The sequence below is a fragment of the Diadema setosum genome, chromosome 19 (genome assembly GCF_964275005.1).
Source record: "Diadema setosum chromosome 19, eeDiaSeto1, whole genome shotgun sequence".
Taxonomy (NCBI): domain Eukaryota; kingdom Metazoa; phylum Echinodermata; class Echinoidea; order Diadematoida; family Diadematidae; genus Diadema; species Diadema setosum.
The window spans coordinates 5,866,616-5,893,870 of record NC_092703.1 but is presented as its reverse complement, the minus strand read 5'-3'; the positions used below and the strand labels follow the sequence as shown (position 1 = coordinate 5,893,870).

The 27,255-nt window shown below is 41.1% G+C and overlaps 2 protein-coding genes across 2 annotated transcripts; one reads left to right on the top strand and one right to left on the bottom strand.

Annotated features, from left to right (window-relative positions):
* Positions 1-3,437: 3,437 nt before the first annotated feature.
* Positions 3,438-15,580, bottom strand: LOC140242578 (uncharacterized). The gene is made up of 9 exons (XM_072322321.1): positions 15,445-15,580; positions 10,698-10,946; positions 9,764-9,795; positions 8,642-8,749; positions 7,658-7,777; positions 5,997-6,858; positions 5,189-5,412; positions 4,591-4,662; positions 3,438-3,635 (listed from the first exon to the last, which is right to left on the bottom strand). Exons 1-9 carry the CDS (start codon positions 15,479-15,481, stop codon positions 3,504-3,506), a joined length of 1,836 nt encoding a protein of 611 aa, XP_072178422.1. The 5' UTR covers positions 15,482-15,580; the 3' UTR covers positions 3,438-3,503.
* Positions 15,581-15,711: 131 nt separating this feature from the next.
* On the top strand, positions 15,712-25,964 carry LOC140242692 (uncharacterized protein C6orf118-like). The gene is made up of 8 exons (XM_072322452.1): positions 15,712-15,827; positions 18,671-19,058; positions 19,847-20,386; positions 21,276-21,407; positions 21,907-22,094; positions 23,285-23,597; positions 25,061-25,122; positions 25,811-25,964. The coding sequence occupies exons 2-8, from the start codon at positions 18,807-18,809 to the stop codon at positions 25,866-25,868; spliced, it is 1,545 nt and encodes a 514-aa protein (XP_072178553.1). The 5' UTR covers positions 15,712-15,827; positions 18,671-18,806; the 3' UTR covers positions 25,869-25,964.
* The last annotated feature ends 1,291 nt before the right edge of the window (positions 25,965-27,255 follow it).

Genomic DNA, 27,255 nt, shown 5'->3' with positions numbered 1-27,255 from the left:
AAAATTAAAGCAAAATGTGGAATCCAAAAGCTCTACAGTGCACTCCCATCATAACAAGCACGGTTATAACGAAATTTCAGTTACAATGGAGTAAAAATTCAGGCCGCAAAATTATCCCCTCTTTCTTTTTTCTTGTGTATTTTTCGGTGACAAAGTTTAACAAAATTTCAGTATAATGAAAGAAAATTGCCAGTCCCGAGGACTTCGTTATAACGGGTGTCCACTGTATAACAAACAGAATAGGCTGTGGTGGCTTTTCTAGTGGGTTTAGACAACTCGCATTTGGACAGGACAGTACCCTGAATGATTATCTAACGAATAATCCAAGAAAAGCGATTTCTTCAATACAAGTTTTTATTACCCTAGCGACGTATCGTAAATTCAGAGAGACCAGATACCCGACTGCTTAAAAAAAAAATGGCTGTGTAAAGAGTTCTTCAAGGCATTAAGTTTCAGTACCAGTACTTGATGCTCCTGTTAAATGACAAAATTACAATACTGTACGTACATTGCATTAACAAAAGGAAACTGCATGTCCTGAGGACTTACATTATTGCTGGAGTGGCCTGAAAATGATTGTTGTTTGATGTGAGGAAATATTCACCTTTCTAATCAGCACAGTTTTGTGAGCAAAATACATTATAACTTCGCAAGTACAGTAAATGTGCCAAAGTACAGTACAGCACTGGACAATGCAAGCACAGGCACACAAGGCACCAACACACACACACACACACACACACACACACACACACACTAAAATGCACAACTGTACAGACATTCAGAAACAAACATTTCATTGATTTCTTTCCCTAGAACTCCTTATGAGGTTCCTACTATTCAACCATTCAGTAAAATTGCAAACATTTTCAAGTAGGACAACTTGGCTTTAATAGAAGGCAACAGATACCTGATTGGAGAAAAAATTGAATACAATTTGATACTTGTACACATGTAGCTTGTTTTGTAGTATAATGTACAGAAATGCTATGTTTACTATAGAATATTTTACAAACTTCAGCATTAGTGATCTTTTAGCCACCTCATCTTATTCAGTTTGCAATGAATATAGCAAGGAATCCAGCGCTTAAATCCAAATTGGTTAATAAATGCATGAACATGTAGATCTATTTTGTGTCTTCATTTATTGTGATACAGGATAAAACTGATTTCCAATTTGATTCAACAAAATAACTAACAAAGTCAAATGGGACTTTGCAGAGAGATGGTTTTCTGGAAGATAGCTTTAAATGATTTATTGGAATGCCAATTTTAATTGAACCATGTGCTACCTCTATACTGATGGCACATTGTTATACACCATGTGCAAGTAATGGATGTCGGTAACTTACAGAAAAATCAACAGCACAAAGAACACATTTGGGACATGTAAATGCAAGAAAAAAAAAGTTTTAATTTAGTTGGGGAAAAGAAATTCATTCCAGGAACAACTCGAGAATGTAAAGTGAAGACTTGTCAAGTACTAGTACAATTGCGTGTCATTTTTGTAATGTCCTAACTTTGTCAAAACTACTGACAATAATTACAGAGGCATGACTTGTATCCAAATCAAAATTGTTTCTGTGAAGGACAAATAAATCCAGTGGCAAGGAATAAGATTTACTAAAATGAAAATAAACAAGTTGATGTTCTGTGCGAGAAATGTTGGTTGAGCAAACCCAGGGCATAGCTTGAGAGCAATGTATGATTTCAAATACAGGTAGTACCTCATTGCCAATGCACATTGATTTTTTACTTTTTTTTTTTTTTTTTTTTTACATTACAATGTATCAACAGGGTTGGCATAGCCTCAACTTTGGTATTTTACTCGTCTGATACTTAGGGTTAAAGTCTAAATTCTCAGCACATCAAAGGAACAAATTCATTACTTTGGAGGATATCAAGTTCTGTCCTTGATTTTACACAGATGGATAAAGTACCCCAATTTTCAAATATTTCATGAAGGTTTAGTCAATGAACTACTGTAAACATCGGCATTTATTCCCCATGCTCAATTCACTTGAATAATGAATTTTATGTGCTCTATACATTCTGGTCAACAAGTTATACACAGCCAGTGGTTAACACATTTCTTGGTAAACTATGAATTTATATGCTCAAAGCACATTAAACACCATATTGCAATGTTTTTATTTTCAAAATGGAATCATATTACATGAAATGTGCAAACCTTCCACATCACAAAATATTCCCAGTTTACACTAAAGCTGGAGTTGGCATAAATGCAAAAAAAAAAATGGCCCACACCACTACAATACCCATACAATCCTCCTTTTCTTCTCACTGCTAGTGGAAAATATATATTCACTTTGTAAAGTGCATATATTGGTGAAACATAACCAAAAGAAGCACACACACACACACAAAAGTTACTTTCGCTGGAATACAGAAAGTCAAATTACCTTGCAAGGTCACAATTGGTTCATTTTTGTCACTCCTGACATTTTTTTTTTTTTTTTAATTCTATTTCAATTTTGTTCCGGGTGGCAAAAGTGTTATAAGCTGTTACATCTTGGGCTGTGGAGCATAAACTGCATGTCACACCAATCCCTTTCCAATGATACTACCATGGGATACGCCACATACATTGTATGTGTAGCTACAGTCACCTTTCATAATTGATGAATGAAAACTCAAGGCATTGGTTGGGAAGTAGATGAAAGTGAGGGGTGTCTAAAGGAATGGTATACTGTCAATCAAGGAAAGTTCGCGTGCATTTTAATTTCACAAATTTCGCGAGTGCCAAGATTTGCGAAATTAAAATGCACGCGAAAGTTTTTGTCTACACTATGTATTGAATGCCAGTGGCAATTCGTGAAAATTTTATGCTGTGAAAAAGGCTGTCAGCTCCAATTCGTGAAAGTTTCATGCCGCGAATATATGTTTTACAGTAGTTTTTGCTGAGATGGGGATTAAGGTGTTCACTTTTTTTGTGAGAAAATATGATTCTAAGAGGAATTTAAAGTTTATGTGATGAAAATCAGTTTTGAAATGGTTGAAATATCCCAAAACACAGTAAATCAAAGGTCTCTCTAGGTTTCAACTAGGAGTTACTGGATGGAGACTGCATGTTGCTGGGTGTAGACAACATGTTGCTAGGCGGGGACTGCAGTTTGCTAGGTGAAGACTGGGAGTTCACTGGTGGTAACTGCACATCACTAAGTTGAGACTGCATGTTGCTCAGCGTAGACTAGACTAAGAGCTACTAGGAGGAGACTCTGTTGCTAAGTGAAGACTCCATGTTGCTAGGTCGAGACCAAGTGATGCTTGGTGTCACTTGATGCGCTGCTGACAAGACTGGTTGATGTAGACAGAGTGATGCAGAAGACGGAATCTGAGCAAGACGTAAGCAGCTGCACAAGGAGAGCGTGTCATTGTTGTTGTTGTTTTTTTTTTTGGGGGGGGGATGGGGGGGAGGGGGGAAAGGGGAGGGGGAGAGGGGAGGGGGGAGGGATAAACAGATGGCTGGTGACAGGTGAGGCCTAGATGGGTAGCCCTCCCCCTTGGCTGCGAGATATCTGCTCCTTCAACACCATGATGCTAGCCCGCTGCTCTGGTGGAAGGAGGTTGATCTGCTCCGGAGACAGCTGCAAGACCTGCATAATGAGGGCAGCCTGGATGGAAGAGAAAACATAATAGAAACATAATCATCACTTGATCGAATTCACTTGAAGGAAAATATGGGTCATTCATTGAAGGCAAAGTAATAGTGTCCATGACATCGTTACTTTTTAACTTCACAGTAAAATATTACCGATATTGACTAGTAATTTTACAAGGGCTACATGTATTCCTTTTCTCTCTATTTCATTAGTTTTATTCAATATATTTTGATGTTACTTTTAGAGTCTGCTTGTCCACTTGTCTTTAAATCACTCAATGCCTTCAAGTTGTGTACATATCTACCGGTATCCTCTTATCTACGAATCTACCTATCTCTTGGTTTATCTATCAATCCATCCATCTGTCTATCTGTTTTAGCTATCTATCACGTATCCATTGATCTATCCATCAGAGTATCCATATTTATTTTTATTTATCTATTTATTGTTTTGTTACATCCAAACCCTTGAAGTGTATAAAGAATATCTAGATGACAATGTTGGGCCCTGAATTTTACTTTGCTGTATTCGGAATTTCATTATAACTATGCTCAACAGAAGTGCACTGTATCTACCTATCCAGCCATCTGCCTGCTTATCTATGTATCCATCTATCTATCTATCTATCTATCTATCTATCTATCTATCTATCTATCTATCTATCTATCTATCTATCTATCTATCTATCCTATCTATCTATCTATCTATCTATCTATCTATCGATCTATCCATCTATCTTTCTATCTATCTATCTATCTATCTATCTATCTATCTATCTATGCTGTATCTATCTATCCATCTATCTAGCTATATGTCTATCTTCCTTTCTTTATTTCTTTTCATCAATCTCTTTCTACTTTCTATTTCTGTGTTCAAACACAACAATCTGGCTGTCTAGATATCTCTGAGTGTGCTGCTATTCAGTTCCTTCATCTCTCTATCTGCCTACATAAAAAGTATAATTCACCTTTTCTTGGTCCTGTTGGGTTGGTTGAGTAGACTGTGACATGTTGATGTTCTGAGCTAGCTGCGACAGGTTCTGGAGAGATACAGAAAAGGTAGGGTAAGAAATTAAAGAGAGACTGATTTAACCCAGTTTCAGTCACTGCATTCCTGTGGTTTAAGCCTGCATTCTTTATCATGAACTGAATATGCATTCTTGGCATTTCACATGGCAGAATACACAAATTATCTTATTTTGTTTTGAGCATTCTGTTGTTCAAACAAAATTGTTAAGACTGCAATATGCTTCTTCCTTGCTAAAACCTATAACCAACTTGTAAATCGGCAGCTCATGTAGGATATTAAAGTACTTGACTTGCACTCATTTCCCAGAATCAAAATACGAAATAACAATTCACGTAACAAACAAAAATAATCCTCACACTTTTACTTTCATGATAGTTTCAAAAGATGCGCAATGCATGAAAATTTCCACAATTCGAATATTTCCATTTTACATGAGTTCAGCAAGACTTCCTGAAACTGACCACACAAAACAAGATAGAAAGAGAGAGAAGGAGGGAGAGAGAGAGGGAGTGAGGGAGAGGGGGAGACAGACTCACTGATGGTACAGAAGGAACATTCCGCTCCTGGTTTCTTGGGTCGGCCATCCTTGGATCGCTGGTTCCGCCCGAGGGCCTCCCTCCCATGGACCCCATTCCGTGGGGCTCCCCACGGTCGTAGCTCGAGGACCTGGGGTCCCCCCGACGGGGGTCATGGGACACAGAATCCGCCCCAACACCCCTTGGTCCTGAGGGCATCCCACCTCCACGATTCATTGGCATTTCTGAGAGAAGACATAGAGTGAAGTCCTTCAGGTCAATATCAACAACTGAGAGTAAACAAGCCTACAACTGGTGATTAATACAGGACAGACTCAAATATTGATATTTAAACACATATAACACAGGCATCTGATATTACATTGTAAACTGGTATGTTTCTGACAAACAATAGGTAAAGCAACTTTTATTGATATTTCTTGATATAAGCTATGCATTTCACATGCAGGAAGTGTCTGCTTTAGTAACAGCTTTATGATTTTCATTTGTCTGTGCAGACTTTGTAGAAAACATGTCCAAGCAATCTTTCAAATTGATTCAAAATTGATGAACGCTATTATTATATTTCCATCCTATCTCGGTGAAGGCAAAAAAAAAAAGTTGTTTGTCTGTCACATACATATAATATTCCTATGACAAATCAGCAATCACAGCTCTATTGATAAAACAAAGAAAGATTTTTAAAGAAAAATTGCAGTCTCATGAAGTGATTGTGTAATGGCATCATATATATATATGGCAAAATAAACCAATTAATCTCGAAGAGCTCTTTTTATGTCCGGTACACTGGGGATTGTGGCATATTTACCTTGATTCATCATTCCAGGCTGGTTCATTCCAGGCCCACTGCTGCTGCCTCCCCCTCCAGGGCCCATATTCATTCGCCCCTGATCCATGCCACCATGCATCCTAACCTGCCGGCCCGGTCCTGGTCCCATGCCCTGGTTGATGTCTGGGGAGTTCATGCCAACGCCTTGGTTCATTGGTCCCGGGCCCATGCCTCCCTGTGGAGTCATGCCCCGGTTCATCCCCATGCCTTGGTTCATGCCACGGCCCATGTCCCCTGGTCCTTGGACCATTCCACCCTGGGGGCCCATCCCACCCTGGGGACCCATCCCACCTTGGGGACCCATCCCACCTTGGGGACCCATCCCACCCTGGGGACCCATCCCACTCTGGGGACCCATCCCACCCTGGGGGCCCATCCCACGGGGCATCCCACCGTGCATGTTCATATCTTGTGGCCCCATTCCTCCATGCCCCATATCCTGTGGTCCCATCCCTCTTGGACCCATTGGTCCCTGATTCATGGGCCCCTGACTCATAGGACCCTGATTCATGGGCCCTTGGTTCATGGGACCCTGATTCATGGGCCCTTGGTTCATGGGACCCTGATTCATTCCAGGTCCCATATTTGGGTTCCTTCCTCTGGTGTTCATTCCTCCAGGGCCCCCTGGACCCATCTGGTGCTCTGGTCTGGGCCCGCCTGGTCCCATCTGGTGATCAGGCCTTGGACCTCCCATACCCATGCCCATTCCTTGGTTCCCTCCCATCATGGACTGGTTATTCTGGGGACCTGGCCCGGGTCCCTGATGAGGTCCAGGACCCTTGTTCATGCTCTCGGGAGGTACCAGAGTCTGTGGAGCCTCCGTCTGCCTGTGAAGGAGAGTCTGGAGAGAACAAAAAGATATCCATCAATAGAATTACGTAATATTAAACTTAATGTGCAGAGAACCCTCACAGCTCAGAAATGCAATTTACATTTCAACATTATATACACATCAAGGAACATACACTACAGTAAGCAGGCATATTCTGAATGAAAAAACATAATTAATCCTCAGCAATATTTGCTGTCCTTAGAATGAGCAAAGACTATCTCTACTCTGACAGCAGCAATAAACTTCTTTGCAAAAATTAGGCTGAATTGTTTTCCATGACATTATTTTCAACGATTTTAAGATTCTTGCATAAATGCTATCACATGCATAATGGTATGTGCCCATGTATCATTTGACTACTTAGATTTTCCTAGCCTTGCTCCGTACTTCAACATGTATACAGTACATCCTTTTCTCACTTGAGGAAAGACTGTTTGATGGGTCATTTTTCTTCTTTAAGTAACAACACTTTTGTCATGTCCTTGCTCACCACACAAGCTGTAGTCACGTTAGCCAATGACTGCAGAGCTTATGGTGTACTTTATTGCTATTAACTTAAAACTGAATCCACAGACATTACTTCATTATCTGCACCTAACACTCCATATAGTCATGAACAGTCAACCTTGCTTAAGTTGACCTCGTATAAGTCCAACTATCGCCCAAGTGGAAGGTCTATTCAAGTCCCCATCTCTTTATATTGTATCGATTTTAATCCCTCATAAGTCAAAATTTCTCTTAAGTCGAAGCTATTTCTTCAGCTGTACCACTCATGACTTTCAGTCAAGAAACAGCACTCTAAACTCACCATTGCCACGCTGGGATCCACAATCCGCATGACAACCTGTGCTTGCAGCAAGGCGTAGGCGAGTTGTGGGTTCTGCAGCAACATGTTGCGGGCCTCAACTGGGTTGTTCTGAATGACAATCTGCAACAGCAACAAAAGTCGATGATTATTCAAGCATGCAAGCAAAGTGGCCAAACAATCAACAATGAGCATCAATTACCATAACATGTCAAACTAGAAATGTCGCTATGGCGACTGGTATGCCTCCGCCATAATGTATAATTCTCCTAATAGGTCTACAGTACCTCTTGACAATGTGTGATGACAGTTTCATCTAATCGGCAAAATATCAAAATGACATGTTATAATGTGTTGAGTGTTCACTTTCCTTTAACTAGATTTAACTGAATGAATGGCTACATTTTCTAAGAGAGCATGTATTTGGGGACACGAGGACTTTCACAGTGTAGTTGACTTTTAACAAAGTGTGATATTTCTGCTGCATTTTTATTATGATTCCAATTTCCAAGACACTTTCATTCTGCGTTTTCTGATCAACATCAATTACATCAAAGTAAAAATATAAAACTTTTACAGCAAACAAATAACATAATTCACCGTTCTTCTTTTCTGCTGGTTTAACTGAGGTAAATTTGCAAATCTCCAAGGCTCTAGCAATTACGCTTCTATATCACTCATCTGACATGCTAACAACTGACATTAAAACACTTTGTCAAACTCCTCTTCTTCTTTTTTTTGCATCAAGATTTGAAAAAAAAAAAAATATCAATCTTTTTCTCTTAGTCTCTTACTAACTCACTGACAGTTTTGATTCACAAAAGTAACCATCGTAGAGAAATGCATCTAGTTTATGTTGAGACTCTGTCTTTCATGTCTTGATGTTGTTTTTTTGCCAAGCAGTTCTTCAAGGCAGAACTGAGCATGAAATCTCTGCATAACATTTCTCGAAAGCGACCTGTCACGTGAACATAGCACACGACCTACCTTCATCTGCTTCATGACCTCATACATCTGTTCAGGCGGCAGACTCGCCACGGCCCGGGAGATGGCTTCGGGGGCTTCCTGGGGTGGTACCGGCTCACCGTACGGAGACTACATAAAATCGGGGTTCAGCAGGGGAGAGCAATGTCAATTTTGAAGTCCGCATCCTCATGATCAACTTTATCACAGATTTTTGCATTACATCCCAACATGCATTCAACATTCTATTAGTGCAATGTCATAAAGCAATGAGTTGCTTGAAAAAGAAACTTGCACATGAGTCAAACACTGTAGAATGACAAACTTCTAAAAATTCTCTTTTCTAGGAAAGATATCTGTCTTTGGATTATCTCCAGCTCATTCACCACATTTAAATGTTAAAAAGTATGGTTGGGACAGCACTACAGAGTACCTAAAACCCAATACCTTCACAGGTCCTTGAATGGGGTTCTCAACACCAGCTCCGAAACACTTTGCACTTGTGATGTGTGCCTGATATTAGTTTAATATATCGAGATTACTTTTCCAAGTCACAAAATAAAAATGGTAGGATGATTGTGGACTACCCTGGGCAGGATACAGCTTGTTTTGACACCAAAACTGACACCTAAACTGGGGAGTTGTTTAAAGGGTGTGTACAGTTCTGGTCGAGGTGAGGATTTAGCTTTTAATGTTTTGCGAGATATTCAGAAACCACTCTATGAGATGTCAAAGAGCATGTAGTTCTAAGGGGTATCAAAAGTTTATTCGATGAAAATCGGTTTTAAAATGGCTGAGATATCCAAAAACAAGGTGAAACAAAGAGATCCTAATAAAGTTGTGGCATGTCGCCTTTTATCATTAGCACTTTTTTGGATATCTCAGCCATTTGAAAACCAATTTTCATCAAATAAACGTTGAATCCTTCTTAAAATTACATGCTCTTTCTTATTTCATAAGAGGCTTTTCATTATCTCACTTAGGAATGTTCAAAACATGAATCCCCACCTCAACCAGTACTGTACAGTCCCTTTAAAGTTGCAGCACTGGCAAGAACTGGAGTAGCCCATTTGCAATATGATTTGTAGGGTACATATCAATTCACAGGAATCTGCATTCCCTTGCTATTCAAGAAAGATTACTTACTTCAGGTGGTGGCTGGCTTTGCTGCAGAGCGGCTGTAGTGAGAGATGGGAGAGAACACGTTGGTCAAAATTTAAAGAAGTCTCCAATGGGAGTGCATTCATCTAGATGGTTCTCAACTCTTGTGTTGCAACAGTTTGACAGTGAAGCCTTGTTTCAAACATTATCCTACATTATATTTTCTGGCTTAAAACTGTCAAGACAGGCACCAGGCCGCAAATATGCAATCACAGACATTGAGACAAATCATGATGCACTAAAAAATTGTGACATAAAGGACATGGTAAGGCCAAGTAATAAAAAAAGAAGTTTCTAGCCCTCATCTGCATTGTTCTTTGCTGTTGTATTAAAAAAAATAATAATTTTCTTTAAAAATTATGAAAAGGCATCATGTTGATTGATTTTTGCTATTTCTAGCTGCTGAACCTCGCACATGTACAGTCTACGATTTACATATAGTACCGTCCTTAAAACAACTTGGTCAGGGTTTGTCATTTTCAGGAAAAAAACCTGTTATTTTGGAAATAAAAAAAAAAAAATTATCTTCCTTTTTTTTTTAAATGTTAGGATGAGAAACTAATTATTATTATTTATTAATTCATTTTTTTTCTTTTGTCTCAGTCTAACAAGTGGGTTACAACCTGCTATATACAATGTACAATTTTGTGTTAAAGGATTTTTTTCAGAGTATAAATGCCATGGTTCGACTTGTAGATTACAGAGCAAAAGTAACGACCAGTAAATGCTTGACCTGTCATGATCAAACTGATGAGCTGGGATCGTACATTTGAATACATAACCAAGCCATCACTTTGGGAGTTTTGACAGCAGTCTTGCACCCTTGACACCTAATACTGCTCTTGGATCACCTGATACTCCTATCAGGTCACCCGATTTCCTCTCTCAAACGTCTGACCACAAACTAGGACACACTCACTCTTCAGTTCTTCCCTGTTCTTCTCGCTGGTGGCGTTGTCCACCCGCAGGGACCTCCCGCTCAGCTCGTACCCGTTCAGGTTGCGCATGGCCGAGAGGGCCGTCTCCTGGTCTTGGTACTCACAGAAGCCATAGCCCTTCGGCTTGCCCGAGTCGCGGTCGTACACCAGACGGAAGCTAATCACGGGGCCCACCTCTGAGAAGATGTCCTTCAGCTTTTCCTCAGTGATCTCATAGGGAATATTCCCCACTGCAGTATTAAAAAGGAGGAGGGATGATTAGAGAAACAGTTTTTTTTTTCCCTATTAGGTATTATTCAAAGATTACATAAAATTTCATAAATTGTTGCAGTCCTTGTTTTGTATTGTTTCTTTCACTGCAATGAAAAGACCTCACATGCGAATGGCCAGTTGGAACATCAAGGAGTCAATTGAACCACTGGGATACTCAAGACAAGACACTTCTTCTAATCTGGTGAGTGCAATGCATTCTTGAAATGTTGATTTTGCTATACAAGTTTAAATTTGCCGATCTAGGGCTGTGAATTAGATGCAATTGGGAAGGGTGAGGTACCTCACCCAATTCTCCATAGAGACAGTGATTAAGAGCTTCCCTACAGCGATGTATAGTACACCCTTCCGTCTGTCTCTGGAGGAGAGTGATAACATCAAGAGAGCGATAACGTAAAAAATAAAATAAAATAAAAGACTCCTCCGGACAGACAGATCTTTCTATCTACAAAGAAGCATGCTGAACAATCTCGACAAAGGCAGAATGAGGTAAAATGTCCACACAATCAGTAAACTATCGACAGTCGGTTCTAGAGTATTACTCAAAATACGCTGTGCCTTTGATGGACGACACAAACTGGAGAGGACATATTCCATTGATCTCCATTTGTGTATTCATGGACGTGAATGCACACCAAGTGTACGCAAGAATATCCAATCCTGCCTTATCAATGCTTACTTGGCATGCTTGGACCTACTGTACGCCTAAAAAGTAGGTGAATCTACTCACTGAACTCTTTGCCGACGACACCAAACTCTACTCTGCGGTAAACAACAGCAGTGACCACATGGCCCTGCAAAGAGATCTTGAAAACTTGAACAAATGGGCAGGCACATGGAAGCTACCTTTCAATACAGACAAATGCAATGTGGTTCGTTATGGGAGGAATAACTCATGCTTCGACACTACAATCTTACATCTCAAGGTCCCTTCATCTCATCTTCTACCACTGAGAAGGATTTAGGTGTCACGTTTGACAACCAGCTGAAATTCTCAACTCATGTAGACAACATCACAGCAAGTTCAAATCGTAAGATGGAAATCATCAAACGGTCATTTTCTTCACTAGATCAACGATCATTCACTCAACTCTACAAATCTGTAGTACGCCCATCACTTGAGTACTGCTCCCAGATATGGCATCCTTGCTTGAAAAGGGATACACAGAAGAGAGAGAAGGTCCAAAGACGAGCAACCAAGTCAATATCTAAACTCAGGAATCTCACATATCCGGAGAGACTAGCGTAGCAGAACTGAAATTACCTTCATTAAGTTACTGCAGACACAAAGCAGATCTTATTCAAATGTTCAAGATTATGAATGGGCTGGAAAACATTTAAGTTGAACTTGAGAACTGACAACAGGCTAGAGGACATACATGTACAACTAGAACAAGGTGACGAAGAACTGATCAAAAGCAATCAAATGTCTTCTCACAGTGCATTATCACGGAATGGAATAATCTCCCGGATTATGTAGTAAACAGCACATCACTCAACTCTTTCAAATCCAACTTGGAGAAAGCATGGAAGTCAAAAAAGGACAAACACAACCCCGAACAACAATTTTTATGCCCATGTTCTCATTAGACCGCACAGCACAGAAAACAAAAGTTTTTAATAGTCACCACATCCAGATGTTGGAGCAGCAGAGGGGCAAATAAGTTCTGTAACGTTATAACTTTAATGCCCACAACCAGGTACATATACAACTGTAAGTTTAACTACAAGCTTTACATGTAGGCCTACATTGTAGGTATATTTAAAAGATGTCTGTGTTAGTAATAGTGTTGCGCATGCGCTTGCCGTCAATTCAGTGTAGGTAGGCCCTAGTCTAGCTCTCGTGAGCTCTCCCAGGTTCCTCTCAACCGAGTCACATTAAGTCATCAATTCGAACAGACCAGAAAGGGACTAGCCTATTCTTGGTAGAACCAAACGTTGCACATTACCTGTTGTCAACACTTCAACCTCACCTGTAAATTAAGTCTTCAAATTGAAGAAATTTTTCGATTTTAAGTTGATAATATATGATATAGATCTACTACCCCTGTTATGATCCTGAATGCTACAGTGCGCAGCCCCATTACGCTACGCATTGGGGCTGCTGGTCGCAGTTACATACAGACTGTTAGACCTCCGAGAATGCGCCAGTATGCGCGGTTTCTTCTGGTGATTGGTCTCTCTCTCTCTCCACCCCTCCCCATTCCCCAGTCTGGCACCTTGGCATCGTGGGAACTTTCATGTGAAGCGTGCCAAGTTACCACTGACTGCTTGCAGTGTAATAATGCGAGCAGCAAGTGGTAGACATTTTCTTCTGCTGCTGCTACTTTTACTGCCGAAATACTAGTACTCGGCTTTGTCACCACACACTACCACCAGTTATTTGGCGAGACACACGTTGTGTATTGGAATATAAATGGACTTTTGCACCTTCCTGAATTGAGTAAGTGTCTGACAGTTGCTGAAATTGTGACATCGCTAACGTTAGTCTAGTCGGCGTTAGTTTTAGGCTTGCGTATGCGTGATTTCATGGGTTCAATGTTCGAGGAAAATGTTGGCTGTGGGGAAAAAGGTGGCTTCGAAATTTTTGCTTGCCCGATTCCATTGACTGCGCCCATGAGTACAAATTTGACGACCATCGCGAGTCGACGATGATAGTGCTGTTTAGGCAGCTGTGCATGCTGTACTAGTGTATAACTTTGTATATTGTGCACGAAGAATTTTCCGGCACATGGCAGCAGGACGATATGGTCTCTTTCCACCGCCCTGATTAGTGGCATATCTAACGAATTACATTGTAGTATCTTTGCGGTGTGCCGTAGCATGCTGCTGCTATCCATCCATGCTCGAACGTCGTCTGCTCAGCATAGCGCTGTCTGGATTCGATCAGCGCGCACAATGTGCACACGCATGCAACACGCCCGAAACGTGTAAAAGAAAAATACGCGTATCCCTCGCTCGGACATCGGCACTGAATCGTGAAGTTCTGAATGCTACACGTTTCCCTCTGCGGGCGGGCCTGTGCGAGCGAATCGTGTAAAGTTCACTTCCTCTCGATTCGCTCACGCGAAACGGGTGAGCGGACCCGAAACGTGTAAACGTGTAATACTTAGTGGTGACTGGTACTGTAGGCTCTGGCTATAACGTTAAACAGAATAGATAAATTACTGAACTAACTAGACAAAACTAGTCACTCTAGGCCTAGGCTAGCCCGACCAGACACTGTTACGCTATGCGAAAACAGCGTCTGACACGCACGGCATGCAGCCTCGAAGTGAGGAACCTCAACACAACTACAAAACTTAGGAACATGTATACTTTTCTCCTTTAAACAGAATACTTTACTCACGTTAAATGCTACAGAAGAATAGTTCGCCACACTGGGTCCATGGAGACCACTTGCGATAAGTCCGTGGAACAAATAAATGACACTTTCTGGCGCAATTCCTGACCGCCGGGCTTCGTCGTTGCAGGATTCAAAATGGCGCCTTGACTTATGCGCATGCGTGACCGGATGTGCTCCAGAGCGAGCGCGTGTGCGTTGAAAGTGTCGAACAAACCTTGGCGTCTGCGACACAAAATAACCCAGTACAGTTTATAGCTGTATACCTTATACTAGTAACCGCGCGTACGCTGCTTGAAAGGGCATTCACATCACGTGACCACCCGATATCTGAGCTTGGCCTGGCGTGAAAGATTGTGTACGGTGTGGACATGCTGGATATGATGATCAATTTCGGTAAGTTTCATTACGTACATTTGAATATATATAGCATCAGATGTAGAGTAAATATTGAAGAGTATACTCGATGAGTTTGAGGTGACAAAAATGATCGTAAGTATCAAAAGTCAAAGCTATCGTGTACGATTACGTCGCCTCTCCTAGTGATTGGTGGTCGCGCGCGTACAGCCCTGTCGCGACGTACCATGTACAGCGACTGGGCTGTGTATAGTTAGGCCTAGGCTAGCCTGACCGTGCTGACCAGACACTGTGCTGCGCTTCTCGACAGCGGCTGCGTGTAGTTAGGCCTAGGCTAGACGCTTCTATATTACTTGCTTGAATAGATCTATTTTCTAGATAAAATATAAATTTAAGATTTAAATTTACTGAAATAGATCCACCAACACCAAGCAAGGGTATTAAAGCACCACATAATGACATAGGGGCCTAAACCTATTCTATCTCCCCAGATCAGTGCAGCCTTCATATTAAAAGAGATCAAACGATGTATTCGTGTATCTATTTCTTTGGTTTTACATCATAATGTTCTAGACCCTGTAACATTTATTTTATGAATATGATTTCAGTGGCTCCATACACATGAACTCCATGACCATGGCACGCTTATTGCGTGTCTACTGCATGGTTCCTCATCAAACTTGTGACAACGAAATCATTTCAATTTAGAAGTAAATTAAACACAGCAACCAGGCGACCAGCCCTTTCTTTGAGCTCACCGAAGACAGACCGGACTGATCTATCAGCAGCAGACATTTTACAGCGTTCCTCCGGTATCAATCTAGATTCTTGATGATGTTTTTTGTACCGTTTTACAAGCCTTGCTTAGCAAAGATAAAGCTACACACTATCTTCGTTCGGATTGGAGCAATACACGTTATATGTACCGTTCGCGTTACACATGCGAAGCCACATGCACATAGAATAACTATATGCGCCAGTTTTTGTCAAACTCGCGTGAAAGAGCGCCAGCTGTTGATGCATTACGATTAGATCTACTTGCATGGCAACTTCGCTATACTTTCTCGCTATGCCCTGTAAACACTAAACTCTACACGTATCGCGTATTAACTTCGCAATCTCTCAGTGATCGACTGATTTGGTAAGTAGTGAGGTTATATTTCATGAAAAATCTACCCTAAATGATACATCCGATTCTCTTTGTGGTTAGGATACTCTTTAACAATTTCGAAACCGGTGTGCTTGTGCTTAACGTTTGAGACAAAAACAACTGAGGAAAGACCAAGGGGTTTAGTCCCACACGTGTTTATATTTGCTGTCTATAGTGTAGTGTAGTGTTGTGTCTGCCATGATAGAGTCAAGAGCTAAGAGAGAGTCTCAATTAAATTTAATAGAGATAACTTTAGAACCTAGATCTAGATCTAGATCTAGATCTAGATCTAGGCTCTCTTCACTCAGTGTAGAACGTAAATTATCTAGATCTAGTATCTAGATCTAGTATCTAGATGCCATAGGCCTATATCTAAATGATATAGGGCCTAGATCTAGACTCGGTACTTTGCTAACGTTAGAGGTTATTTTTGTTGAGAATTGCAGAAGCTAGTGGTAGGCCTAGTGCTACAGCAGCAGCCAGTAGTATGGTTGGGTGTTCATCACACCGACCACCTAACGTTTTCTATCAATAGAAACGTGAAAAATCTCACAATTTGCCTGAAATTTTACTCACTTGTGGAGAAAATACTCCGGATTCACAAGCGCACACTGAAAATGCGATCTGAGGTACGCGCTCTAGATGGCGGCTTCGAACGCGTGGGGTGTCATTTTTTCCGCACTCGGTTGCCCTGTAAATTTAAACCGACCACCCTGACAATACGTATAAAGCGCACTTAGGCCCTAAATGCATTTTTTCGACAAGCTGCTGTTTTTTTCTAGCCGTCATTTTTTCCCCAATAATATTTGAATATATTTTGAATCCTTCGATATTACTTTTGAAGGACTGTTTGATGAATTTGAATTGATTTCATTAGGAAAATTTTCATCGTAATTGAAATAAATTAGATGAGTCGGTTTGTTTTTTTCACATTCATTTCTCGTTTCTGCTTCAACTCGTACGGTCGTAGCGGGCGACAAAATAATTATGTCATGTGTACGTGTAACGTGTGTGCTCGATCGTATAAGCGGCGGAGTTTGAGAGAGCGGCATAATGACAATTTTGCGGTCAAAATCGTCAAATTTATTACGGAAGGATATTCTACATCTAACAACAAGTCAGCAAAGGTAGGCCTAGTTATATATGTAGTTACACGACAGATCTTATTCGATTTTGCTAAATTTCGGTAATTTAGAGGGAATACTTACTTGTTTTCGCCTCATTTTACTCAATAGTGTAGCCCAGTGAAGAATCGAACACCGTTGCGCGTATACCCATGCGTACATTTTTTTTCAGTACGCGCAATGCCATTATTAGAGCGCGGTCGGTTCATATGGACCCGGTCGGTGTGTTGAACACCTACCATACAAGTGCTATAAAATAATTTATTCTGACGGAGGTGAACGTTGGTAGGCCTATATGCGGTTATGGTTATTTTTTGCCTGAGCTGAGCTGAGTTAGCTGGTTAAGTACAAACTAACAAATTAGATAGTGTTTGTTTGTTTGTTTATTTCCATTTGAGAAGATCATAAGATGGCTGGGCCTGGCCCTGGATAGCCCATGGGCCATATATTCAGCTAGAGTTCTATGCTAAGCTGGTCTACCATGTGAGATGGGACCGACCACTTCACCGGGTTAAACACCCTGCTTTTTGCAATGAATGAATGAAGCGGGATCTTTAGTTTTACGTACATGAGCTGTGACTCTCTCATACATGCAACATACACAGGACCTCCATTTTATGCCCTATCCAAGGGACAGAGTGTTTTGTCCCCTTGCTAGTGGGGATGGTATGTTTATGTACACAACATTGCTCAGTCGAGACTCGGGTTCGAACCTGGGTCCTTGGGATCGTGAGGCAGACGCGCTACCGACTGAGCGATGAGCCGACTCACCGCCACGTGCAGGCTAACTGCGTCCAGCCCAACTGCGTCCAGCCCAATAGTACATTGTATAACTGTGTGAAGGAGCGCCTGGGTTTAGGCTCAGGCCAGCACCAGGCCACAGTAAAGTAGCCAGGTCTAATGTTTAATTCTGCATATGCATGTATAAAAGAAGTAAGAAAATAAACAACATTAATAATACAATATTTAGGGACCTGGACCTTGTGTTTGAAGGGTCTGTGGCTTTGGGAAATTAGGTTGATGAAAGTTGATTTCCTGGTTCTTTTCAGGCATTGTGAAATTTTTGATGAGGGATTCTATACAGTGTAGAACATCTTTCATCTGACTTTGATTTTATGTTGCATGGAGTTATGCTGAGCATATCCCCTCTTTTCAGAGACTAATATTCAGAAAAATCTTCAAACCTTTTTCTGCTCGACGAGCAGTCTTCAGCCCCGAGTCACACAAGGAACCATTTTGGCTGACAATGTGGCCAAAAGCGATCAATATGAATTACTGCCCTGAGATAGTATGGGGCATCGTACACAGTGCATAGAATGACTACAGTTTAATAGGCGTTGGCTCCCAGCTGATCATAGCGGGAAGCCAGAGTACGGTGTGAGGCAAAACATTCGCTCCGTGTCTAGCCGCAGTCGGCGATCAACTTGGCAGTGCAATGACAGGCAAGGATGCGTATCACATGGGCTATGCCCGGCAGCCAATCAAAAATACTGTTGATTTTTTTTTTTTTTTTTTTTTGCAGCAGTTTCATATTGAGACTTTTTGATGCAGAAATTTCATCAGTGATGAATGTTGAACTTTTTTTGTTGTGGGAGCAAAATTTGATGCGGGCACTGCTGAGATTGATGCAGTATTGTGATTCAGTACTTGAATTTCATGTATGTATGCTTTATAACTATTCCGTTAACTGACTGTTAACCTTCCTTGCAGGAATTGTGATGCTCATTCTTCGGTAGTAGAAAGAAGCAGGAGACAGACTTCGCAGCCATTATTCATTAATCAAAAGGCAGAGATATCAGGAATCACTACAAATGGTTTAGTGTCCACTGCAACATTCACTGAACCCATGGCGGAAGAGAGAGCTCAGGGGGAGGTGCCCGTCCCCCGGGGCTTGTCTTCAAGGCCTCTGCGGAGCATCATCAATGGGCTTTCGGAGGAGCACAAACACGACATTCTCCTGCGCACCAAGGGGCACTTGAACCACAACCGACTTATGAAACCTCCTGAGTTGGCCACCCACAAACCGTGGGAGAGCTCAGGGAAGGAAGTTCCTCTCATACATGAACCCACCAAGATTCCATCACCAAGACAACCTCATGTAAGAAAGCATTCTAAAAGAGAACATAATTCTTACTTTTGAATGATGATAAAGATTGCTCAGAGCCTAGCATTATGTGCCATCGATGTTCTTGACATAAAAGTAATCGCACTTGGCTTTCTTGAGACTGTGCTTTGATTTTTTTTTTCGGGTGCCAAAGTCCCTGAAGTCTGCATACTTGTATGTCTGTGCGAAGCAAAGATTGTTTAGTAGATGTGTATCACATTTCCTCAGTCAGCTATTTAACTACGCTCTCTGACGCATTTCAAATTTTATTACTAGAGAGGCTTTGTCTGATATGGTGGTTGGGGGTATGGCTGTTATAGAAGGTTACTTGTATTACCTTTTCAATTTTCTATTCTACACCAAAAGAATACTAGTGCAGTAGTGCAATTCTGTAGCATGCTACAATGTATAAAGCAGTGGTCATGGAAACTTGCAGCTGGTATTGAGATACGTAGCACATGATGCATTCATGAAAGCAGTAAGCATGTGTAGCTCAAAAAGGACATAATTATGCAGGCAACCAGATGGGTCACCTGAGACTTGATGAAAGAAGAGGTACATTGTAGCAATTGTGCCCCGTCTGGTTTTCAAAATACTTCAGTATGTGAATTAAAATCTTGATGAATGCTGAATATATAAAATGACATACAGTACCTTTATCTCTTGGACGAGCATACATAACATACTTGTTTGTATTCCTTATTCCTTAGTGGATTTATTTTCCTTCTTCAATGCAATTATCTCTGCACTTCTTCTGATTTGGTTTCTTTTTATTTGAATAGAAAAAAGAGGAGGAAATGGTTCAGGCCCTGTATCACTTCAGCACAGGAACAGCAGGCAGCATGCCCCACCCCACCCCTGAGCTGGGGCCAGACCCACATGGAAGGAAGGCCGCTGGCCTCGGGAGCAGCCAGAACCGGACGGGTGCACCTTTCCCTCCAAGGAATGTCTCCCCAAAGACCACCTCAAGGCTGGACTCCCCGAAGTCGTACATCGACGACGGCGTGCTCGTGGAGGAGCTATCACTGCCAGAACTTATGCTTCCTGTGTCCCGTCAGAGGACAACGCGGGGATTGGCACGGACACAGTCGCCCCCGCACCGGCTTCCTCCATTCGAGGGTAAGGAGGACAGGAGCTCCATCAGCAGAGACTTGAACAAGCAGCTCTTTGTTCAGAGCCACCTGGCGGGCATCACCAAGCGGGATCAGTTCAATCGATTCCTGGACTTTCAGAGGCATGTGCTCCGGAGGGACGAGATGTACGAGAAGGGCGTGCTCACTGGACGGAAAGCCGTGGAGCATTTAGAGCGAAAGCTCTATGAGGTGAGATCACCACCAGGGGATGCTGTGTCAACAGCAGAGATGTCGGTAAAAAGAGTTGAGCGAAATTCTGATTTTTTTTTTTTCTTCCTTGATGAGACAGATGGAGATACACGTTGTGATTGGATCAGCTGTCTTCCTAATTTGGGTGTTTTTTTCTCTTATTTTATTTTTTCCTGTTCATGCTATAGAGTCATCCATACCTTATCATACTCAGTGCAGAGATTACTTCTGACGAAGCTTGTCTCTGATTTAGAGAAAATCCTGTGGAAATTAAATTCAAAGTTGAATCAGAATTATTGTTCTTGTCATGACCCTCAAAATTGCATGAATATGTAATTCATCAAACTTTAATAGTGTGATGATGATGAATGAAAGGTAATATCATTGTTATGTCTTGTAAAAACCATCAACACATTTCTGAGAGTTTACATGTCGTGTAGCAACTGAAAGTGTAGTGATTTAATTTTCAGCCTTCTGTAGTACTATGAACTTTGTCTGTAGACCAATTGTACCAACAAAAATTAAACAGAATTAGGTAAGTGCAACTAACACAAAGCAATTAAATGCTGTAACAGGGACATGAGTGTGTTGCACTTGTAAGATTGTGTATTTTTCACACATTGTGAAATTATTGTCAGTGTATTTGCCGTATGAGATGGTAATTATATGGTATGGGCTATTTGTGGCTGCTTGCTGTATGATTGTATTTTGTAATGGTGATATTTGCACACATCTTCTGTAAACAAATTGTATAATTGTGGGAGATGGAAAATCAATTAATAATGATTTCTCGTGTATGTTGCTGGAAGAAAAGAAGCATTGGATTGACAGTGCTATACTGAAGCTTTTAGCTTGAAAATGCTTGAAAAGCTTTCTGATTTTGCAACAGAAACTACAAGACCTTAGTGTGGAGACGAGGTTCAGTGCACCAAACTTCCACAGGTTACAGATCTACAGCGACATTTGGGATGAGCTCATCGAAGAAACGCCGACCTTCTCAACTATTCTTAAGAAGATCAAGGTAATTTCTGCATGTGTTGGAATTCTCTTTTATGCCTCTGAAGTCAGTGAGTTGTATTGATACATAAACAACCCAAGCATAACGAAACATAAACAAGATTAAATGTTGTTTTGTGTAGAATATACGCAATGAAGACACTCGGAGTGTACACCTTCTGTAGATTGCTATTTTGCAACATGGCAGAATTAATAGAAATTGGTAGAAGTGCCGTAAATAAAATGATGCCATGGAGATGCGTAAACATGATTTGCTCTAAACTGAATTAATTACTTGCCATTATGACATTAGTTTACCATACACTACATATTCATTCTCATATCATCAATACACCGAGTATCAGCATTCGGTCTTGTCCTTCCCTGAGAAAATTTAAATGACTATCAGTAACAATAGTGGTTTGATCATTAACAGTTACCCTGTAATTACCTCTCATTGAGAATTTTGTCTGTGATTCGAGTGAAGAATTATTTTCTTGCCTCATCTCCATTCCTCTGCAAAGAATGAGTTTGACCTCTACATGGGGTCACTGCTGGACTCCCAGCCTCACAGACAGAGTGAAGTGCTGAGCCAGCAAGTCAGGGGGCTGACCGCCAGTGGTGTGGTGCTGCCGGGTGAGCTGGCCATTGGTCAAGACGTGGTCAAGAGGATGGAGCAAGACACTAAGAACGTCCTGGAAGAAAATGACAGGTGAACCTTAATCATTTTCTTTCAAAAGTGAAGATGTTAAATGCACTTGGTCCATATCAGTTCAAGTTAATATTTCTGTATTTTCGAAATCCCTGTAGGAGTAGAATATAAGTTTACTGTATCTTTCATTTTTTATATCAGTATTGATTCCTGTACGGGTTAAACCATGACTTTTTTTTTTTCTTTTACAATCACATACACACATTGTATTTAATCATGTGATTTGTTTCTTCACAATTAGCAATTTATTTTGTCACTCTTATGCTATCTGCCTTCCATCTAATAATGTTTTACTCATCAGCTGTAAACCTGTAGTAAGCCATAACCAGGTTGAAAAAAAAAATCCTTTGGTGTTCTTTAAAACTGTAAAGCGAGATTCACAACTTCAAAGTGTTTGCAAAGAATGCAGTGGATGTAGATATGACATTGGATGCATGGTTGTATGGAATGTGCACATACAGTGTACTTCAGTATGTTGTACGTAATATGTAAGGATTCCTGAATACCACGATAAAGTGTGCTTGTGCGGGCATATGATAATTTGTATACATGTTCTTCTGCAGACTGAACCATCTCAAATTACAGAGAGTACCTTTTGTTTGATAGAGATGTGATGGTGGCTTTCTATAACCCTTTGTGTGCTTTGGGTGCAGATTACCACAAAAAACTCCATAGCATTGTATACACCATCCAAAGTCTCCTGCACAGAAAGGGATTAAAGGTGCATGGTCCCGGTGTTTTAGTCAAATGCTTACGCGGGCGCACGGCGCAAGTTTCCTATAGAGACCTACGCTATCGACTTCTCTTTGGCGCTTACATGTACGCTTTGGTCCACTTTCCCGAGTACGAAGAAGTCCGATTCAGTGTAGTCAGTGGTCCGATCACAGTTCGGCTCATGAATCAGCTGAGGGGGATGACAGCTTTAGCAAACTTCTTTTGTGATGTCACAATAACAAGCACATATGCACGCACCCTGGCATTACTACAGACTGCGCGATGCGCAAAGAAGACAACAAAGGCAACGTTACTTAGCAACACCTACGCACTTTACTCTTGATGACAGCTCAACTTCGGTAATCTTCGTATCAATGCTAACGATGATCGGCAGTATCATCAACAGCGCCATCTACACTAGTGGGACTATGCCCCTTTAACCTTGAATCTGTCCTTCATCCTCTTGTCTATTAAAGGTTGAGGGAGAGGCTACGCAAGGAGCAGGCAGCAGTGGCTGCTCTCCCTCCCCAGGTGGAGATCCCTGACCCAGTCCCGACACAGCGTAAGGCCAAGGAGGAAGAGCTGGTCCTGGGCCACGGCGATCAGGTCCTGGAACTGCACAACAAGATCCTGGACCTGCAGCAGACCATCGAGGAGCTGACAGAGGAGCTCCACGCCCACCACGTACCAAAGTCCATCTGTGAGCACATGGAGGGCTGCTTGAGGGACACGGAGGCAGAGGTTCTTAAACTGCTCTCTACCAACGAATACCTGGAGAAGACCATACAGGTGGGTATCAGTTGACCAGTAGGCAGACAGCCCTCCAGCTCCTCCATGTTTAGGCTGTAAGGGATTTGTAACCCAAAAGCACATGTATCACTAACTGCAACCCACGCAGATTCTAAATCCCAAGTCTATTTCCTTCTTTCTTTCTTGTTTTCCTAGGGTGTTTGTGATCGATGATACATATCAAAATATTTGATCTTGTTCATGGGGAAGAACAACCAAAGAAAAAAAGAAAGAAATAAAAAACTCTTTAAATACACTCTCTCTGCAAAACAAATTGCCTTCACTCTAAAATCTGCAACCCCTTTACCCTGCCCGTACTTGTGTGTGTGGCCGTGTTTCACGTGAGTGGTACGGTGTGTGAAAATGTGTTTTGTTTCTTGGCTATTATTACCTTTATATCATCCAAATTTGTAGGTTAATTTCAACGAATTACACTAGTTATCGATATAAACTCATGCACAAATATAAAGTTTACTGCCTCTTCCAGTGAGTAGAAGTTGAGGTTGTAAGAAACATGTAGGTACTAAAGGATGAACCCTTTGGCCCATATTCATGTAGGTAGTTTAAATTTAGATCATGGTTTAGATTTAAGAATTGGCGTGAATAGGCATAACTTCAACTTGCACGTATTATCGCACGATTGTGGTAAGACATCTGTCGGCGTATGCAGTCTATCATGCGCGTTTACGCAGAAGAAATTTACATAAAAAATGGTCTGAATTTAAACCACCTTTGTGAACTCTGGCCCTTATGTACCAGTTCACATAGCTGTGACTTGATTTGGCAAATTATGTGGCTGATACTGTTGTCATCCCCACCCCCTCCCCGCAAAAAAAGGGAGGGGTAGGAGAGATAAGGATCTGAACAATTCTATGCTAGTGGATGTCAGACAAAAAATTTTCATTGTTAAAAGTGATAAAAGCAGCAAGTGGATGTATTCTCAACTGAAGTCTGGTGGCTCTTATATCAAAGCAAGGAGATGTGTGCTATTTTTGGACACCAGCTATCTTTACACTGCAGAGTTGAAATTTGTGCCAGAGTTGTACTCATGGGCACTGCTCACCAAGCTTGCAAAACTTTGCAGTGACTATTCAGGACCATCGTGTTCTGCACTTTAAATTTTCATGATTTGGATCAGGCAACATGTGAGAGGTTCCAAAACATTTCAGACAAACTTGTTTGCAATGATTTTTTGAAATGTGCATCCCAACATATTAAGAGGTACAGGGTGTCCAGACACAGAAATGAGTCTTCCGAGGCACTGCTCAGCAGAAATAATGTTCCATGCAACAGCTGTATTGTGGTAATCAAACTCACAGCTCCTTATGTATACAGACATGCATAGAACATGAATAAACAGTCCACTGCTATTTTAAGGGGTAATCATGGAACCATACGTCATGAAGAGAAATCTGTCTATGTATTATCATTGTGTATGTTTGTTTTGTGTGTTGCTTGAACAGGGCTTGGAAGCAGACATTGACAAGCTGCTGGAGAAATATGATGCACCGGAGACCGACATCAGGTAAGACTGGGGACAATTTCTTTGAACTACTCTCTGTCATGTTTATGAGGTTGGCAGTTTGTCCATATGGGTGTGTTCTTCACTTATGTGCATGACAAATTAAGAAGCCCCACACGTGTCGGTAATTTTTAGAATGCAGTGCATGACTGTGTAGAGTTAGAAGTCACTTGTGAATTCTCACACAATACTAATTATGGTGCACTGTCCACCTTTCACAAGATCTTGGCCCCATTTCATAAAAAAGTTGATATGATAGCAACTCTTGCTAGAATGGCAATTGTCAAGGTAACGACAAGAATCCAGCTTCCTGATTGGCAGTTGCTATTGGAAGTTGCCATTCCAGCAAGAGTTGCTATCCTAACATCTTTTATGAAATGGGGCCCTGAATTCAAGAGTAGCCTTGTTTGTTGTAAATGTACCATGGTGCCTACTGCTCTATGTTGTTGATGTATAATCAGTTGATATGTCACCTTATCTTTTAGTAATTAGACTGACTTCAATCACCAACTGTAATTTCAGCAGAATTGAGCCAGTTCCGTTAAACAAATGTCCGATATCTAAACACCATAAAAGGGACTTCTACTAGCAATGAAATTTGTTTTTAGAATGTCTGATACTGGGTATACCTGGCAAGTCTACGGCGAATGTATAAGATTTCTTTTTCTCTGTGTTCTCCTGTGCATGACAGAGCCATTTGGAAAAGCATCAACACCCTGAGCGCCGTGTCATTCCCAGGCATGGATTAAAGTGTGCATTGCCTCAGGCTGGCATCGCCATCACAATCCCAAAGTAGGTGTCGCCTGCATCCAAGAGCTGGCTACAGATACAAGAAGACGTCAGAAGCTGGAAGATATGATAGGAGAAAGGCTGATATTTGATACATATTTAAGATATGAAGTCACAGATGCAAGAAGCATGCATACAATGTACCTACGTATGTTAACCCAAGTGGAGCATCTAGTACTCACTCCAGCTTTTTTCTATCCTCTTTCCGCCATAAAATGCTCATTGATTTTGTTCACACTACAGTACTATCCCTTGGGGAACCTTTGGGGTACTGAGAAGAACCAGTCAGTCTTCTGTACACAGGTCTAACCATGCTGTACCGAGAGCACACCAAAGATGTACAGTACAATTTGTATTCATTTGTGTGCAAGCTCTTGCTGATGGTTATCCCTCGTAGAAATCATGCCTGCAGGTCTGTGGAGAAACCACACAGCTCTACCCCCAGCTTGTGTGTAGCGAGTGAGATATAACTATAAACTAGTGTCTAGGATGACATTGCTTCACTGTTACATCAGTTGCAGCTTGTCAAGATTGTCATTATTTGCTTTACAAAAGCTTCCCTCGCTTACAGGCAACCTCGCCTAACTCCACCCCGCCCAAGTCCACCTCTTACCTGTGAAAACATTGACTAAGTTGAAGAAAAATTCTATCTTGGGTAGAAGCAAGCATGTGTTTTATACTGTAAAAGTGGAAATTTATACAGTGTTGAAATTTTCGCGCATTTTGCGCAACCAGAAACTAGCGTGAAAATAAAAGCACGCAAATATTTTTGCTTGCCTTATGTTCCAGTAGTTGATGTCTTGATTCCGCTGAATTAAAAACATGCAAAACTCTTCTTACCCTGCTGAGCGCGAAAAATTAGTCACTTGAAAATATCCACTTTTACAGTATTCTATTGTTTCTGTTGTGTAAGTCACAATTCAAGAAACTCAAAGGATTTTCTCACCTCTGTTAGATTGGGCTGTATTTTCCCATACTGGTGAATCTGTGTGCAGTCTTCAGTGACAGTTTGTTTTAATGGAATGAGTTGATACAAGACCTTTACCTGAAGGATGTAAAACTACTAAATCGTCAGATTCAGCTTTGTATCACCATACTGAAGTTGTTGCTATCAGGTGTGCTTCCTGCACAACATAATTACCGTCCAGTGCACTCCAACTTAATGTGACTTGTAACTTGTACAAAGCTGCCATGTTTTTTACATGTTTATACTGGCTTTTATACTTTTAGTCTGAATAGTGCCAGATAAACACAGGTGACAAATGGCTTCAGTGCACTCATGTAATAATAGACACAGTTATTACAAAATTTTGCAACAATGAAGCGAAAAGTTCAGGTCTCTAAATA